Here is an 18,273-nt window from a genome sequence, read left to right on the forward strand (position 1 = left end):
ATACAATACTAAGCCTAAATGTTGACATTTGATGTACTGTACCGGAGTTAGCATAAAGCTAATTTTCATAGTACTGGCAGGTCTCTGCGTCCCTGGTCATGTAATGAAGCTGCCATGTGTACTCTGTTGTGTGGGCTATACTTCATAGGTACTTGACAGTGTACATACACAATGCAGAGTGGACAGTAGTTGGGGGGTGGTCAGTACAGGGGCCCAACGGAAGATTTTTGCCCCAATGCACCCTAACATGTTAATCCGCCATGTTTGTATGTAATTGGCTACAGCAACAGTAAAACAACCTATATACAGTATACTGTATATTCTCTAGTAGTTGAAATGTAACTGATAGGACCTGTGGTTTCTCTGGTGCTACCATGTGAACTACTGTTTCAGTGAAATGCTGCTGACATGCAGTTTTTGGCTGAGGGTGTGTGTCAGTGGTGTGTATTGGTTATTCTGAGATAATCCCTAACATCTGGTGTGTAAAGTCAAGTGGGTGCATGTGATAATTTCTTACACATTCTAGCCTCATAATATTACTCACCCCAAATAACTCGAGGTAAATATTCCACACACCCACAGGGGGTAAGGTGGTGTTTGTCTGTTATTACTTTTTAAATAATTAAGCCATGACACAATACACCTGTGACTACTTCAACGAGCCTTTGACAATGTTAACGAGACTTCTGAAGAACAGTTTGCTTGAAACGTCACTCACTGAGCCGTTTTTTGTGGTAATAAATAAATTTATTGCTTTTGCTAATAACTAAATAAATCTGCAATAAATATATCCGGCACACAGCAAGCTTTAATCAGTCTGGAAAATCTGGCAATTTTAATGACAATCATGCTTTTCAGATTTTTAAAAGTGTCTTCAGAATTTACTTGTTTAAACACGAGAGAACTCATTCTGTACATGACCAAAATAGGTGTTGCACTATATAACACACTGTCACCTTACAATCTCTAAACCTGCTCTTTAGACCAAAGGCTGACTGGATAGAAATCTGTTTAGTCCAAAATCAATACAATAAGTGTTACAGCAAAGTAGAGATTCACCAATATGGCTCTTTTCAAGCAAATGTCAATGTCTAAAAGTTTCCCTTCGATATTGTCTTACACATTGCTGATAATGTTATGCACTTTAATAAAATTATTTCGACAACTGGAGGTGCTGAAATTTGCAATTTGCTCATGCCTCACGGCTCACACTCAGAAATTCTTGCTCATCTAGTATACATCTGGGCAATTCTCGCATACACAAAATTCACATACTACGCAGCTGAACGCACTACATACTCAATCTGAGTAAGAGTACATTAGTATGCGATTCTGTCCTGACAGGACATCTAATCAGCCAAATAATTGAAATCACCTGTATGAATGTATCATGGGTGTGCAGGACTTTTGAAGTATATTTCTTTCTTCTGTTCTTTTGCTAATTTAACTGCTGCATTCGTTAAAATTCCACAATTGACAATCTTGTTGGTCAAAAATAATATTAGACAGATATCAATTCAGATATTGATAGTCTGCCTTTATATCAGTGTATCTCTATCTGTAAAGCTTTAGTCTCTTTGGTTTAGTTCTACAGCCCTGTTCCATCATGATCAGAGGGACAAATAGGCCAGCGCAAGTAGCACACAACTGGCTACACCAGAACAGCAAGTAACTCCTTGTAACAATTCCCAATGAGCTACAAGAGACTAGCCTTTCTTCTCTAGCTCTGTAGCTTACAATTTAAATCCCCTCAACTATTTCTTAAACTAAGAACACAGACCAAAAATTATCCTTCACAAATTCTCCACAAAGTAAGTGTGTTGATTTTACTGATTTGCAGTCAGTATAGTATAATAATCATTGCTGTTGCTCCCTCCACACTTGCTGTAGTTGTAAGATCTCTCCAATGTGGATCTTCTGGTGTCTCTTCAGATTCTCCCCCCGACTGAAGCTCTTTCCACACTGGTTGCAGTAATACGGTTTCTCCCCTGTGTGGACCCTCTTGTGTTTTTTCAGGTCTCCTGCCTGACTGAAGCGCCTCCCGCACTGTATGCAGCCATACGGCTTCTCTCCTGTATGACAACGCTGGTGGATTCTCAAGTTCCCGACCCTGCTGAACGTCTTTCCACATACAACACACGAGTGTGAGTCGTCTCTCCTGAGGTGCTCTATCCTCATTTTTCTCCCGTCAAATCCAGCCCTGTTGGTTTTCGCAAATCCATGCCTCCTAGGCATGGCATGATTTGAGTGGACAAAGACAAGTCCACAAGGCTCAGCACTGACTTGTGGCCTGTGCGTCTCAGCAGAGTTGTGACGAGAAGAGTTGCAGCTTAAATCCACACATCCACTATATTGTTCTTGAAGAGATGGTGGTTCTGATGTTGTGCAGTCTGTAGGTTCTGGCTCTCTTTTGATAACAGCCAGGTTTACCCCAAGTGAGATGCTGGAGTGAGAGGTGCACGCATTATTGGATGAGACAGCACTGATGTCCCTGTTTGCACTGTGTGATGTGTAGACTGTCATTGCCTCCTCAATAATGTGTGTCACCTCCTCTAGTTGTGCTTTGCAATGTTCTGTTGTTTGTACCAAGTTGCACTCAGCTTGTGATTCAGTGTTATTGTAGCTCTCCTGTTGTTTCAAATCCTGCTTCATGTCATGGTCAGGTTTGTGTCTGCTTAGCGATTTTTGCTCTGTGAGAGGCAGTTCTGAGTTCTGCCACAAACGGAGCCCCAAATCTTGCTCTTGATTTTGTGTGTCTTCTTTGTCTTCTGGTAATGGTACTACTTGTAGGCAGAACAGTTATGAAATAAAGACCAAAATGAAGAAGTGTTATACTTGGACACAACTTCACATTCAACCAGTATGGGATAGTAACATTATCTATAATTATAAATACCCCATGATAATTACACTTGTTACCCACCTATGTTCTCGTTTGTTATCTTGTCCTGAAGCTCCTGCAGTCTTCTCTTCAGACTCTCGTTCTCTCTCTGTGTTCTTGCACTTTTCTCCTGGTACTCTGACACCGTCTCCTTCACCACCTCCAGAACCTCCTGCACCGCTTCAGTCAGCAGCTTGGTCACACGAGCGTTCAAACGTTCAAGTTTAGACATCCTGAAATAAAACGTCACTTAGGGTAAGAAATGATTGTGGACAGCTTATGCATAACCTCTGCAAAGTGAGCTGTATTTATACAACTGTTCTTTTACTTAATCATTAATAGGAAATATTTCACAAACACTGCTGTGTACAGAAACGATGGCAGAACTGAACTCAGTTGTTTGATACATTCATCAAGAGACTATAGGGCACTTAGGAAACTTGAGAAACTGTTCCTAATCATAAACTGGTCACTAATTGTACTGTTCAAAATGACATTCAATATAACAAAAAGTTACACATGATTTGTCTAGACAAGGACAAATTAGCATTTAAAAAGAATTATTCTATCCAAATCCTAAATCTAGAGAATCTGCGATGTTATGCCAATGCACACTAGCTTTTCCATGTTACACATTAGGAAAATGTTGTTGTACCCTGATACCATTTATAGCCTGAGCTTTTAAATCTTTTACGTAGATAGTTTGGTTTGATATTTTGGTGGTATAGTCATCTTCACTGATACCAGTGTAATTCTGGGTAATTTTGCAGTCATTTTGCCAGTTTATTTGCAATGGGTTTACTGTGCATTAGCTAATCACAGTGAAATGTTCACTAAGTTACCGACTCTGGTCAGCATTTCAAACTGATTTAAACACGTGTTTAATGACCACAGATGAGCTAGTGTCAGTGCCCTAGCTAAGCGTGTTTAGAACTGCTGTACCTGCAAGCAGAAGTTAGCGGATACACTGTAACGTGGATTGCTAACGTTAGCTACATTAGCTAACTCCGTACGTTATCGTTTTCCCTTTAAACTTCCAACAAACCCGCCATACGCTTACTGTTAGCTAGATGTTTACTTTTAACTCATTTTCAGTCAACTTAACTGTTAAAAACATTTTTGTTTTGTTTTTAAATATAAACAATATTAAAAGGCACAAATCAGAACGCAGCATAACAACTCGAAACCTCCGGAAGCAGAAATGAATCACATCCGCTGAGTTGTTTTTCAAAATAAAAGGTTGCATTTAATGCATTTATTAATTTGCACATCGTTGTCTAATAATGAATCTTTATTCATTTCACATCTGACCTCGATCAGTTAACTTCACCTCCTACTGAATTCTTCTGTTACATCAAATCAAATTTAAATCTTTTTTGTCCCGTGACATCAAGCAGCCAATAAAGTCTTCTTCTTTTCCTTTCGGCTGTTCCCTTTCAGGGGTCGCCACAGCGAATCATGTGCCTCCATCTAACCTTGTCTTCTGCATCCTCTTCACTCACACTAGTTAACTTCATGTCCTCTCTCACTACATCCATAAATCTCCTCTTTGGTCTTCCTCTAGACCTCCTGCCTGGCAGCTCCAACCTCAGCATCCTTCTACCAATATATTCACAGTCTCTCCTCTGAACATGTCCAAACCACCTCAATCTGGCCTCTCTGACTTTATCTCCGAAACGTCTAACATGAGCTGTCCCTCTGATGTACTCATTCCTGATCCTGTCCATCCTCGTCACTCCCAAAGAGAACCTCAACATCTTAAGCTCTACTACCTCCAGCTCTGCCTCTTGTCTTTTCTTCAGTGCCACTGTCTCTAAGCTGTACAACATCGCTGGTCTCATCACCGTCTTGAACACCTTTCCTTTCGTTCTTGCTGATACTCTTTTATCACACAACACACCTGATACTTTTCTCCACCCGTTCCAACCTGCTTGCACTCGCCTCTTCACCTCTTTTCCACAGTCTCCATTGCTCTGAACCGTTGACCCTAAGTACTTAAAGTCCTGCACCTTCTTCACCTCTGCTCCCTGTAACCTCACCGTTCCACCTGGGTCCCTCTCATTGACACACATGTATTCTGTCTTACTGCGGCTAAGCTTCATTCCTCTGTTTTCCAGAGCAGACCTCCATCTCTCTAGATTTTCCTCCACCTGCTCCCTGCTCTCACTACAAATCACAATGTCATCCGCAAACATCATAGTCCATGGAGATTCCTGTCTAACCTCATCTGTCAGCCTGTCCATCACCAGAGCAAACAAGAAGGGGCTCAGAGCCGATCCTTGATGCAGACCCACCTCCACCTTGAACTCCTCTGTCACACCTACAGCACACCTCACCTCGGTCTTACAGCCCTCATACGTGTCCTGCACCACTCTAACATACTTCTCTGCCACTCCAGACTTCCTCATACAATACCACAGCTCCTCTCTCGGTACCCTGTCATACGCTTTCTCTAAATCTACGAAGACACAATGCAACTCCCTATGACCTTCTCTGTACTTCTCCATCAGCATCCTCGAAGCAAATACTGCATCTGTTGTACTCTTTCTAGGTATGAAACCATATTGTTGCTCACAAATGCTCACCTCTGCCCTTAGCCTAGCTTCCACTACTCTTTCCCACAACTTCAATGTATGGCTCATCAGCTTTATTCCTCTGTAGTTGCCACAGCTCTGCACATCTCCCTTGTTCTTAAAAATTGGCACCAGTACACTTCTTCCATCCTCTCACTCTCCAAGATCTTGTTAAACAAACGAGCCATTGCCAAACAAACTCACCATTGTAGATTCAAGGAAAAAGAACATTTTTAAAATAAATAAGTAAAATATCAAACATTTAACTATACCATGGTGTGGTCTGTTACATATTTATATACATAAATACATTTATATTTACATAGTTGAATACTTCTGTTGTAGCATTCACTTGTAAGCCTCCTAAAGTGTATAATATTTCCCTATACAAGCACATAAAGCCACCTTAGCATAAAGCAACCAAATTTACAAGAGTACACAGGATTTCTTGGTGGTGGTTGAATGACTGAAAAAAGCACGCATAGCCTCATCAAACACCTCATCCAGTCCATCATTGTTGATTGAAGCACACTCAAGATATTTAACAGCCTTTATCTTCTTTGCCATGGTTGCTCCCTGTTGCTTGGTGACTGTGGTCTGATTCTGCTCTCTCAGTTTCTCCAGGACCTCCTGATCATCACGTAGGTCACTCTTAGTTCCCACAAGGAGAATAGGCACATCAGGGCAATGGTATTTAACCTCTGGATGCCATTTGTGCTCGACATTCTCATAGGATGTTGGGCTATCAATGGAGAAGCAGATGATGATGACATTGACTTGGCTGTAGCAGAAGGGGCATAAACGATCATATTCCTCACTGCCAGCGGTGTCCCCAAGGCAAAGGCTGACAGTCTGGCCGTCTACATTAATGTGCGTAGTGTAAATGGAGTAGTAACCTGGTATGTACTCCTTAGGAAACATCTTTCTGATGTAGGTGAAGAGTAGGTAGGTCTTTCCTATTTTACTGTCTCCAACAAACTTCTAACAAACGTCTAAAACAACTTGACACTCTGCATTATTACAACTTCGCCTCCAGAAATTCTGAAACACAAACACAAAACGTCATGATACCGCAGAGGTTTCAGATGAAATGGATATGTATTTCCATTTAACACTTTCAACATCTGCCCCCATTCCACAGCATGTTAAAAAACGTTTATTGTGGTGTCTGTTAAAGATAATGGTGAACTTGGGTTTGATATGGGTTTTTTTTTTCAGGCTAAAATTGAAATCCAACCTGGATTTAAAAGCTAGACATACATTAGGGCAATTCTACATTCAAAATGTTTATTTCTGACCAACGATGGTAGCAGACACAATATCAATAAGCAGAATAAATGGAAAAATCTAACTTACCAGTCAAATCTGTTGTATCACAGTCTTGTGGCAGTGTGTCCTGTAGCTTGCTTATGTGTGAACGAATAACGTATCTGGTTAAGTAGGCAGTCCTTTAAACCCATCAGCAAGTTTAAACAAGTTACACCCAATTGGCAAGGAAAGGGAAGTGGTTGCTGACATTTTCCAATGTGGAAATACCTTCAAAGTGTTGGGAAAGGTGTTTTGTCATCCCCTCTGAAATGTAATGTAGAGTGCAATATTATTCACCTTATCTGACAGGGCTAGGTGTGCAGTTAACTGCTCAAATTCTTTTTGTATTGGATAAGAGCACATTATACAGATGTTTCAGACTCCCCCAGGGGTTTATGATCTAGTGCCCAGCTAAAAACTGGTGTCATGGGGTTGCTTTGATTTTGTTATTCAAGTCTTTTACTCAAATGTGATATCACCAGTGATTTAACTAAATGTTGAGGAATGGTGGCGGCTCAAAAATATTACACTGCTGGGCCACAAATAAAAAAAGGTAAAAATGCTAAACTCTGACAGGCAATGACTATACTTCTGCACACCACTGCTGCGATTTTGCAGCCTCAAAGGCCAGTCTAGTCTTGGGAGTTGAACTTCTGGATTTCCAGCTGGTTTACTGTAGGAGACTCATCTGGTTTCTGTGGCAACCAGTTCACATCAACCTTTGATAGGGATTCGACATCTTGTAATGCTTCCATTTTGTCCAAGGTGGACCTGTACTATATGTAGGATAGTTTTTAAGTTGACAGCACAATGTCTGGATTTGTTTTTGGGATTCAGATTGTGTCGTTGGGAATACAGAACACTTTACCATAAAGAAGTACCAGATACATTTATTTGATTTGGAAATGAATGTGTAGGTCCACAAGCGCACCTCCGCGACAAGTAACTCTCTAAACATTTGACAAACAGGCAGAAACAGAAGGAATTATTAGATTGTGCTTGATACTTGAAAGTTGACATGTGCTCTACAATAAGATTCCTGTTTTGATAAAAGAAGGCACGGTTACTTTTCCATGTAACACTCTTGAAGCTACATCATTTTCTAAACAGGATTGTAAAACACTCAGTTGACCTCCACACAAGGCTTCATAGAGGATGACTTGACAATGAATTTTGAGAATCCAGCACTTTCCAGCCCTTTCACTGTCCATCCAACTGTCAATAACATGTGTGTAGAAACATCTGGATAAATCAGCTGAACAATGTGTACAAAACACAGCAGCCTCACAGATGCGTTTGCTGGTGTTTCTTCATGTTACTTGAGTGACTAAAACTTTTGCCACAATGACTGCAACCAAACGGCTTCTCTCCCGTGTGGTAGCGCAGGTGCACCGTCAGGTAGCCCGACTGACTGAAGCGCTTCCCGCACACCGAGCAGCAGTACGGCTTCTCCCCTGTGTGCACCCTGTTGTGTTTCTTGTAGTCGCCTGCGTGCCTGAAGGTGCGGCCACAGAGCGAGCAGCAGTAGTGTTTTCGGACGTTTCTCTGGAACGCTCTTGAGCCTGAAACTCCAACTTTTGTGTTTGTTTGAGCGGTGTGTTGTTTTTCTACTCTGACACTGTTTGTATTCTTGTATTTTTTAGATAGAGGCTCTTCTATGCCATTATAGTCCAGACTATAGACAACCCCTGACTCATTGTGGAGTCCTGAATTGGCTTGAGGAGGTTCTAGGTTTAGTCTGTGTGAGGATGTAGCGCTCCTACCAGCATCACCATAAAAATAATTTGTGGTGTGCATGGTGTCTTCATCTGATGTGGGCTCTACTTTCATTTTATGATCATTTTCAGAGATTGTAACTGCAGTGACAGGGTCTACATGGTTTGAAATTGGGGCTGACAGTCCATTATCAGTCTCCATTTTAAGAGTTCTTGAATCGTTCAATTTTTCACCACCTAAATGTGGTCCCGTCGTGGCTCTCGGGGAGAGACAGGGGGTGGCTAATGATGGGATGGCTGCTTCACAGTCAAGGTATTCAAATGAATATGAGGGACAAATGACTGCAATGTCCTTATCAGAAGGGATGAGTTCAATGACCTCTTCCAGCTCTTCTTTCTGTTTCTGATCCACGAGATGCAGCTCTGCATCAGCCTGCCGGGCTGCATGACAACAAAGGTGAGGAAGCACAAAAAAAATGTTTAAAAAGACAATCAACATTTTTATCAAACAGTCTCCACATTTCTGGACACAAGTAATTGTATTGTCTTACCATTGCTTTCCACTTTTAACTTCTCCTGGAGCTCCTGCAGCCTCCTCTTCAGACTCTGGTTCTCTCTCTGTGTTCTTGCGGTTTTCTCCTGGTATTCTGATACAGTCTCTTTCACCACCTCCAGAACCTCCTGCACCGCTTTGGACAACAGCTTTTCCACTCGGGCGTTCAGACGCTCAATTTTGGACATCTTTATGGACTGATTAGAAAAAATGCAGAACAAGTGTTGATCAGTGTGTATTTCATAGATGTTTGCAGGAGCAACATGTTTTCTACCAATATGATGACTTGAGTTTGCCCTTACAGATGCCACTGCAAAAATACAGATTAAGATTCAATATTACCGCAATAGCAAGCCAAGGAATTAGATAAAAATAAAAACACTATCTCACACAGAGGGGCTCCTCGGCATTATGATATTTCTATTACCGATTCTTAACAAAAGGAAAAGCAGCATACCTTAAACCTAATGTGGTCCCGTTAAATATTGTCGCGGTCTTTGATGAATCCCAGATTATCTAGCGGTGATCCAGATCAAAACGCTCATTGTTTACAATATTCACACTTCTGCAAATATTCGCAATTAGTTTGCGAAATCTTGTCTCAGGACATGGCAGCCCGGGAGTCCATCTGGCATCTATCGGTAGAGCTTTTCCAGAAGATAAACGGACACAAATAAATATCCCGATAGATGTTGTTAATGTGAGCACGAAACATTACCACCCACATCGTCTTCCCCTTCCTGGGTTTTCAAGGCGGCTGGGATCCAGTGTGAGGTGCGTCGCTGCCATCTGCTGGTAAACATCCTGAGTGGGAATCAACACCTACATTTATTCATTCACTGCTGATCTTATGAGAAGTCTCTCTGGTTTATATCCCTTACAGTCAGTGATAATAACGTTTCCAGAATACTCCTCCCCCTAAATGGGCTTGTTATCATCCTGTCGCTGATGGGAAAAACTGCTGATCTGACTCACATGAACCTTGATAAGCACACCAGTCACACTTTTTTTTTTTAAAGCTCCTTATACTGAAAACATATTCCACAAGTTTAGATTCTGTTTCCCTCCTTGTTTTATTTTCTTTTGCAACTCGTGAGGTAAATGACTCAGAGTACACCAAGCTAATGATAACTTATTCAACAATACACATTGACTTGTCATTTCAGCAACAGATTGCATTTACACAAACATAAAAAGTGCTTTAAAGGTCTGATTATATATTCAACCCGTTTCCCTAAATTATTTTTTTTAAATACATGTCAAAAGAGGCTGTTGTAGGACTGTTACAAAATGGCAAAAGCAGTTCATACAAATTAAGCAGTGAACTTGGTACATTCATACATTAGGTCCTCTTCACCTGACATTTTAAAGTGAAAAAACATTGCCCCTGAATGTAAACTGTCAGTCTTGTACTCATGGCTGTCCATCTAGAGTCGTTTCCTCAAACAAGCTGAGCAGGTTCTTTGGTTCAAAGTTGGGTCGGGGTAAAGCCTCCTCTGTTCGGACCCAGTTGCGACCACCTCGCAGCGAGGACTTGGTGGATGAAGAACGTCGGCTGTGTGTGGAGTTTTCATTCATGATGTCTGTCTGAAGCTCTGTGTGTATGGGGTTCGCAGTGGGTGTCAGTGTGTGGCAGGAACCATTTGAGTGGATACTGGAGGGGGTCTCTGCTAAGTTACAGGACCAATCAACCAGATTTGAGTGAGTGGGTGTGTGGGCAGGACTTCGATGATTGTGTGTTGGTGAACCTGGGAGAGGAGTAGATGTGCTTTCCACAGACAGTCTGGATTTGACCCTGTGTAATGGGGACAGAAATAACAAATTTAGCTCAAGGCAGAGGCAGTTCTAAGACATAACATAAAATTCAGAGTAAGTAATTCTCTTTTGTGCCTTCAGAGAAAGGAGAAGGGGCAACAAGCTTGTCAAGAATAACATCATATCGACACAATGATTTACTACCTGTGTGAGAAGGTGGGGGAAAGGTCTGGGTCTGTGGGATCCAACAGAAACACTGCATCATCCTCTGGGCTTCCCGAGTCAGCATGCATGGCACTGAGGGGCAGGGTTAAATCCCTGTCCCAGCTATCCTTAGGAGGAGTGCAGGGCACTGGCTTGGTCGAATGAGGAAGAAAGGACAAGTGAAGGGAGGACAAGAGTCTACACCCAAAGCACACCACCATCTAGGGGAAAAAAAGACCAAGAAAATATAAAGATGTAACCTTCAAGGTTGAGAAAAAGTTACTTGTCACTGTCATTCTTGGTTTGCACCTCTAACTTGGTAAAGGCTGCTGATCGTGAACCGACAATAGAATAGAAGGCTACATGTTTAATACATTTAATTATTTATTATATTTTTTAAGGTTTATTAGACACATTACCTGGCAGAGGGAAGCCAGAGTCAACGTTGCCTCGGCGACCATAAGATAGATGCGTCTCTTCCACCTGTGTTTCCAAACAGAGGGGAGGGCAAGGAGCTCAGGGACTGTTGGTCTCTCAGATGGGTCTGGGGCCAGCATCATACGCAGCACTGCCTGAAGCTCTGTTGACAGGCCTACAAACAAATGGAAATAGTAAAAACATAAGTCATTTGAATAAAGATAATGGGGCCATTTATGAGGACTTCAAAGAAAGTGGATCTTACCACTGGTCAACTCCGAGGGGAGGCAGCCTTGTCGGAGCTGTTGCCAGCCCTCTCCACCATTTGGAACCTCAATATTACAGGCAAGCTCCAGAATAGAAACACCCAAACTAAATGAAAAGGATTCAACAATATTTAGGCACTAACTTCAATCAGATCAATCAGTTACATATTTTGTACTATCATTTAATTTTCTCATTTATGGTATTTGTACCTGAAGACATCTGCAGCAGGTCCATACTCCCCACAGAGCAGCTCAGGGGCCATGTATCGGGGATCTCCCTCCTGGGCATCCTCTTTCACTTTCCCTTCTACAGGATCTGTACTCTTCTGTTTGAGCTCAAGCAGCAGCCCGAAGTCCCCCAGCTTGAGACGGCCAGAGTCAGTAATAAGAACATTAGCGGGCTTGAGGTCCAGATGCACAAAACCATGAGAGTGCAAGTGTTCCAGTGCTGAGAGGAGGTCGCAAAGGTAGGCCCATGCTGCAGGCTCATCTGGATTGAAATGTTTCAAACGAAAACCAAGTTAGTATGTCTGGGGATTTGAGAATTATCTGGAGCAAGAAGTACATACATTATATGTAACAAAATATCATAGCTAATAGATTTTATTGTCTCTTTCGAACAGACCTGGGCCAGGAGGCTGGTTCTCAGCATGGAGCAGCAAGCTAGTGCTACACAGCTCTGTCTGAATGAACAGTCTGCCACACTCCTCCCAGGCTGCCACAAAATTCAGGATGTGAGGGTGAGGACACAGGAGCTCGTGGTTCCTGGCTTCCCTCAAACTCCGGTTCCTCTCACTATTGCCTCTGAAGCGATGAGCAGAGCGCTTGACTGCATACTGGTAGCCGTCCTCTTTGCTTTGCACCTAGACAAATGCAGAAAATGCTGAGGTCTTGTCTTATATTAGGGGATATAATCTTGGTCACAGTGAGACAATATGGCTTACAGAGATATCTAAATTTGTATTGTGAGCTTCCCCATTACAAAACCACAGCACAGTTGTTCAAACAGTCAAGATTTTCTGTAAATACTGTTGTATAACATTACTAATCCAATGTCCAGGAATGTTTTTAACAGAAGAAAAGGAAAGGTGAGAGATAATAGGCACTGCCTGTTAGCTAGTTAAGTTTTCAAATTGGATTTAAATTTCTGATCTTCATATTAAAGACTGTTAATTTCTCACCCTAGACAGCCCCTTATATATTTTTTTGTTTTAAGTGTCTTAAACATGAATATCTTATGGCAACTTTCTCACTAAAATTATAGTCCTTAAAATGCTGAATTTCCAATATCCTTAATATAAATAAACAGCAACATATAATTAAGTACATGTATTATATCGCTTTCATACACATATACACAAACAGACTTTTTTTTTTGTCTTGCTCACCTTGTAGACCTCTCCGAAGGATCCTCTACCCAGCAGGCCCAAATTAGTGAAACACTGACTGAAATAGGACTGCTGTTTGCTGGGATCATATACAGAATTCGGAGGGGGAGACTTACTAAGGGAACAAGACAGGGGTGTCCAGGGGGATGGATGCTGGGGGAACATCCTGCTCAGAGGGGGACATCCCTTGGATGGTGGCAGCGGAGGCAGAGAATGTGTGACCCGGGCAGGGGAAGAGTAGGATGAGTTGGATGTAGACGATGAGGAAAAAGGGAGACGCCGCTTTTTGAGGGAGAAGGACTGCTCTGCATAGGAGAAGTGGGTCGGAAGAGGGAGAGGCACCCGGGACACTGTGGTTTCCACTGCCACTGACATTGTGCAGGGACTTTTTCAGGTCCTTTCTTTGAGGGTAGTGAGCTGCAATATTCAAAAGAAAACATTTAAACACTAGCAGTCTTGGCTGACTATTAAGATGAATATATCAATGCCAGTTTTGCACTGCTCATGCCCATTCAATGTACCTTTTTCTACTGGTGCACAGAACCTTGCATGGTCATTTGTCACGATTAGAGAGATTTGACACCCTGAACATCCTGCTTGACAGGTTGTCGGCCAAATGTCTGATACCAGTATCGATACAATCCTATTGATCCTTTGATGGTCAGCTTTGCAGAACAGGTCTTCCTAGTCTGTAGATACCTATTGGCGTTAAGAGGTAGAACAGACCTACTGAATGTAACGTAGCTACGTTAACTGAGTAAACACTCTACGAGTGTCGATAACAGCATTCTTCAACTGTAATATATATATTTCAGTTACTGTGCTGAATTAGCTATGGCTAACGTCTAGCGTTACATTATTCCAAGTAGTTAGGTTAGCATTATTCATTCTTTGCCATGACTGACAAATGTCACCTCTACAAATCAGATTTTTGCCAACGTTAACTAAGGGCGGACCCAGTCAACAACATAACAACATAACCTAGCTAGCTAACTTTCAGTCAAATAACGTAACGTTACTGTAACTGACAGTTCAGCGTTACGTAAAGTATAATTAAGTAATGTTATCACACATACCATAATCCAGTATTAACGACGGTATTCAAAACAGTGGGGGCTCAGTTACACGCTGTTTCCATATCAAACTAAACGTACCACCGTCAGGCATGAACCTACCTCGCGCCAAATTCAGAAAAGTATACGTAGTGTTGCGTACCTGTCCTCCGTGAATACAGACTGCTTATCTGAATTGCGCAACATCCGCAAGCGGTGCAGTCTGGGGTTCTGCTGCACAACAGGGCTGGCGCAACTGGCTAGCTAGCTGACCACTTGAAATGGTAACTTTATTTTCGATCATTTTGGGATTGGTGCCTCGATAAAAGCACTGAATTAACGTTCAGCGCGTTGTTAAAAAGTATTAAAGCTATTATAATAAACGATACTGTCGGTTGTAGAAATGTTGATTTCAGTTTGTGTCTGCTAGCCAGCTAACGCTGAGTTTGCTGTGTTAGCCTCGCCTTCCTATCTAGCTATACAGATAGGTGTAGCTAGCGAGGTAACTTATCTTTTCTTGGCTAACCTTGGAAGTGATGTAACGATAGCCAGCTATCCCAGTTAGGCTAGTCAGATCGGCTTAACGTATAACGTGACTGCCGTTGTCAGACCTACAGGGTCTATTAATTTAACTGACAGGCCTAATTTTAACTCTCAAAAATCTCAAGGCTGTTTCTTATTAGCTCTAATTTCGCGTTAGCTCAGATATACGTCTGCTTGCCACTGCTCACTTTAACGTTAGTTGCTAGCTTATGAATCAATCAATTGTCTGTAGCGCTAATTAAAAAAAAAAACTGCCTGACACATTGGCAAAACAACCAACTAAAGACTTGCATTTCCTTAAAAGGCTTCGCTAACAGTACACGTTTTGTCTATATACAGGTTAGTAAGGTGTTATAAACAGTTGCCAGATGAACACTTAACGACTTACATGGCCTACTGAGATGTCAAATAAAGAGGGGCTATTGCCAGTTAACCTGGTTATAAATTACCTGAGCCACAGAATTAGCTATCCTGTTTGATCCAATTCTAAATTTAGAGTAACATTTTTCAGAACCAACATCAAGCACTCATCTAAAATATAAAACAACAAATCAAGTTGCCTTTTGACACAGTTTGTTTTTAATATATCATTCTATGCCCCCCTTCCTTCAGGACGTGTTCTTAATGATCCGGCGTCACAAGACCACAATCTTCACAGATGCCAAGGAGTCCACCACAGTCTATGAGCTGAAGCGCATTGTTGAAGGAATTCTTAAGAGAACACCTGAAGACCAGAGGCTCTACAAAGTGAGTTTAGGGCCAAGTTAGGACACCTAATTAAGTCCAGGTGCACAACTGGCAACATCACAATTCTGTCAAGGATAAATACATGCTGACATTTATTTCAGCATCCTTATTGACCGTGGTGGCATGTAACTTGTCTTTCCTCAGGGTGACTAAAATATTCTCTGGAAATGTCTTTATTCATTGAAGCAAATTCATACATTTTGAGGTCATTAGGGGATTCTGTGATAATTTTAACTTTTGTCCCACAGGATGACCAGTTGCTAGAGGACAGCAAAACTCTTGGTGACTGTGGATTCACCAACCAGACTGCCAGACCTCAAGCCCCAGCTACAGTTGGTCTGGCCTTCCGCATAAATGGTATGTTCAGTTTATGTTATTTGTGAGCTTCCAAGGATAAGAGATATCTTGTTTTTTCCTCATATTAGGATGATTTTCTAGACAACAAATATTTTCTGTTTTTCTGGGTTGGGAGTTATTCTATAAGTCTTGTTTAGGACTTACTTGTTTACTTAAATTGTTGAATGTCAGCAATTATTTGCATGATTGATGGCAACCATTTGTATTTAGTGCCAGTGCCAGTTAACCTGCATCTATCTTATTTAGGCCCTCAAGATCTGTAACTGGGTGCCGTGGCCGTATGTATGTCAGTAGATAATTATGCTTATCAACCACTGCAACTCATCCATTCTCTTGCACTTCAGTGCCATTTAGGAGGTATTTTTTGATGAAATAATGTAATTTTACTCTGTGTTAAACTGCTCTTTTTAACTGTCTCCAGTGAACATGCCTGAGTTCAGCTTTGGCTGTGAAACTTTTTAGTAGAGTTCTCTAGTGATATAAACCAAGATACTGGTTGTTAGTGCAGCTTAATCATTTTTTTTTGGTGGGATATGATTCACAATAATTGTATCCCATGTGGATTTTTTGCTTTCCAGACTTGATCAAATTAATCAGATTGCGCTCTGTATATACCAAAAATCCTATCTGAGCTGCCAGTCGGAACATGCTCTCAAGGTCCTCACTGATTCCAGAGAAGAGATAAAGTCGTTCACATGTGACCAATTTCACCATGACTTGAAGTGGTGACTTAAATGACCTTACTCTCAAGATTAAGTTGTTCTTTTAAGTAGTTCCTTTTTCACCTTTTAAAGAGTGCATTAACCAGCGTAGTTCTTTGGAATATCCACCCAGAAAGACTTGCCACAGTCAATATTCACTGCAGCAGCTTTGTGACAAGACTGATGTAGCCACATGCAACTCTTCTGTCATGATGGAGCTAATGCTTCCTCGTCTCCTCTGTCCTCCAGATGAGATGTTCGAACAGATGCACGCCGAGGCCTTCTCCAGCCCCCCAGAACTCCCTGATGTGATGAAGCCTCAAGACTCTGGTAGCACTGCCAACGAACAGGCTGTGCAGTGATGACAGGCAGAGGAAACGAGCAATGGCGAGAAGGATGGAAGTGTGTGTGTGTGTGTGTGTGTGTGTGTGTGTGAATTAACTGCAGTGGAGAAGTAGCAGGGTGGAGGATATGTAATATAATTTCAGTTGATGGATGGGGACATTCTAGGTAACCAAGCCTATCCATGTTACCTTCATGCTGTCATCCCAGCATCCCCCCCAATTTGCTTCACAAATCTTTTTTTTACTCTTTATGATTTCCACATCACATGCGGTTCTGCTCCTTGACTTTGCTCTTAAGCACCAACTGGCTCAAACCTTTTGAGTGAATAAGTTGGTTTGGAAACTGTGTGTATGTGCGTGTGTGTGTGTGTGTGTGTGAGTTATTATAATTATTATCAATAATATTTTGGAAAAGGTGAAGGTGTAGTTGTGTGTCACAGTGCTCTAGAAGTAACATGCATAGGTAAGGAGTCCGGTGTCTGAATCGATAAACTGCATGAAGTTCAAAACAAAGGCTTTATTTTCACAGAAACAGATAAACTTTCAACTGATAAGTTTCCTTGGTCGGATTCTCCCAGTTTTGTTGTACATTTCTGATTTGATTTCATACCAGGAAAGAAAGTCTTTATAATCATTATGTTCAGTTTTTTTGTTGTCATTTTGTTTTTTCAGTGTGTTTTACTTGTCAGTTGTTGTATGTTTCATGCACTGAGACCAAAGGCCGGTACCTCTTTGACACCAGAGGGATTTTTTTGGTCAAAGGAAATTTTGTCTTTGAGATACAATATTCACAGGAGGGGAGTTTTCTGGTGTTAAAACTTAAGTTTTGAAAAATGCATACATCACCACGTCAACAACATTAATGTGGCACCCTCCCCTAATCACACAAACATAGCCTGTAACTGTGAGCTTGCTTGATTAAAAGTTTTTCCTGTTTTGTTTTTTACACTGCTGGCTGTTTTTTTAATTTTAAACACAGGTTTGTGTCAACTTTTAAAAGAGGTAACATAATTTAAGGGATCAGTGTTAAAGACTTGGGGCAGGGCTGTAACTCCCATAGGCCTTTTTCACAGCACTGACTTGACTTGGCATTGTAGGAAAACCGCAGATATTACTAATAATATTAACAGTGGCTCTGTTCTATTCAAGTGCCCTATAAAGGGGTGGCAGTGAGCCAGCATGCATAGTACATGGACCCTGAATTCAAAGCAGCTTAATGGAATTCAGCCATTGTTCATTTTATTATTTACACCTGTGACATGTCAAAAAGTCTTCAATGAAAAAGGTCTACTAGTATTGTTTTGCTGGGAATTTGAGCACCTGAAGTGCAGTGTTTAGTTTATAATTACAAGTTTCACACATTGGATTTTATTAAAGATGGATACTGTATTCTTAAGGTTTTGTGCCATAAATGGACATATACAACAAATCAACACTTTTGCTCACCTTCCTGAGACCTCTAGGGGCCC

At 41.4% G+C, this 18,273-nt stretch overlaps 3 protein-coding genes across 10 annotated transcripts; 1 reads left to right on the forward strand and 2 right to left on the reverse strand.

Annotated features, from left to right (window-relative positions):
• Positions 1-790: 790 nt before the first annotated feature.
• Positions 791-6,916, reverse strand: LOC122868146 (zinc finger protein OZF-like). 3 transcript variants are annotated; one of them, XM_044179851.1, is made up of 4 exons: positions 6,351-6,481; positions 5,953-6,196; positions 2,924-3,114; positions 791-2,783 (listed from the first exon to the last, which is right to left on the reverse strand). In XM_044179851.1, exons 2-4 carry the CDS (start codon positions 5,967-5,969, stop codon positions 1,858-1,860), a joined length of 1,134 nt encoding a protein of 377 aa, XP_044035786.1. In that variant the 5' UTR covers positions 5,970-6,196; positions 6,351-6,481; the 3' UTR covers positions 791-1,857. The 3 variants fall into 3 exon arrangements, with proteins under 3 accessions (XP_044035786.1, XP_044035788.1, XP_044035787.1); XM_044179853.1 differs by lacking the exons at positions 5,953-6,196; positions 6,351-6,481 and adding an exon at positions 6,811-6,916; XM_044179852.1 differs by lacking the exon at positions 6,351-6,481 and having other exon boundaries at positions 791-2,780.
• A 716-nt stretch (positions 6,917-7,632) lies between these two features.
• Positions 7,633-14,961, reverse strand: pkmyt1 (protein kinase, membrane associated tyrosine/threonine 1). 6 transcript variants are annotated; one of them, XM_044179846.1, is made up of 11 exons: positions 14,639-14,960; positions 13,582-13,759; positions 13,061-13,477; positions 12,298-12,535; positions 11,883-12,162; positions 11,672-11,778; positions 11,409-11,581; positions 10,990-11,210; positions 9,488-10,825; positions 9,029-9,227; positions 7,633-8,918 (listed from the first exon to the last, which is right to left on the reverse strand). In XM_044179846.1, the coding sequence occupies exons 3-9, from the start codon at positions 13,433-13,435 to the stop codon at positions 10,444-10,446; spliced, it is 1,776 nt and encodes a 591-aa protein (XP_044035781.1). In that variant the 5' UTR covers positions 13,436-13,477; positions 13,582-13,759; positions 14,639-14,960; the 3' UTR covers positions 7,633-8,918; positions 9,029-9,227; positions 9,488-10,443. The 6 variants fall into 6 exon arrangements, with proteins under 6 accessions (XP_044035781.1, XP_044035782.1, XP_044035780.1 ...); XM_044179847.1 differs by lacking the exon at positions 14,639-14,960 and adding an exon at positions 14,276-14,411; XM_044179845.1 differs by lacking the exon at positions 14,639-14,960 and adding an exon at positions 14,137-14,276.
• LOC122868150 (elongin-B-like) lies at positions 14,259-17,750 on the forward strand. Its single transcript, XM_044179857.1, has 4 exons — positions 14,259-14,396; positions 15,268-15,402; positions 15,651-15,759; positions 16,710-17,750. Exons 1-4 carry the CDS (start codon positions 14,394-14,396, stop codon positions 16,820-16,822), a joined length of 360 nt encoding a protein of 119 aa, XP_044035792.1. The 5' UTR covers positions 14,259-14,393; the 3' UTR covers positions 16,823-17,750.
• Positions 17,751-18,273: the final 523 nt, after the last annotated feature.

This window comes from Siniperca chuatsi, linkage group LG20 (genome assembly GCF_020085105.1).
Source record: "Siniperca chuatsi isolate FFG_IHB_CAS linkage group LG20, ASM2008510v1, whole genome shotgun sequence".
Lineage (NCBI taxonomy): Eukaryota > Metazoa > Chordata > Actinopteri > Centrarchiformes > Sinipercidae > Siniperca > Siniperca chuatsi.

Bases quoted from the DNA above. Each gene is read 5' to 3' on its own strand.
- LOC122868150 (XM_044179857.1), top strand. The intron at 15,403-15,650 runs GTGAGTTTAGGG...TTTGTCCCACAG, and splicing joins AAGACCAGAGGCTCTACAAA to GATGACCAGTTGCTAGAGGA. The intron at 15,760-16,709 runs GTATGTTCAGTT...TCTGTCCTCCAG, and splicing joins TCTGGCCTTCCGCATAAATG to ATGAGATGTTCGAACAGATG.
- pkmyt1 (XM_044179849.1), bottom strand. From the start codon at position 13,435: ATGTCAGTGGCAGTGGAAACCACAGTGTCCCGGGTGCCTCTCCCTCTT. The intron at 12,536-13,060 runs GTGAGCAAGACA...GCATTTGTCTAG, and splicing joins CCTTCGGAGAGGTCTACAAG to GTGCAAAGCAAAGAGGACGG. The intron at 10,826-10,989 runs GTAGTAAATCAT...CCCATTACACAG, and splicing joins TCCCCCACCTTCTCACACAG to GGTCAAATCCAGACTGTCTG.
- LOC122868146 (XM_044179851.1), bottom strand. The intron at 2,784-2,923 runs GTGGGTAACAAG...TCTGCCTACAAG, and splicing joins GATAACAAACGAGAACATAG to TAGTACCATTACCAGAAGAC.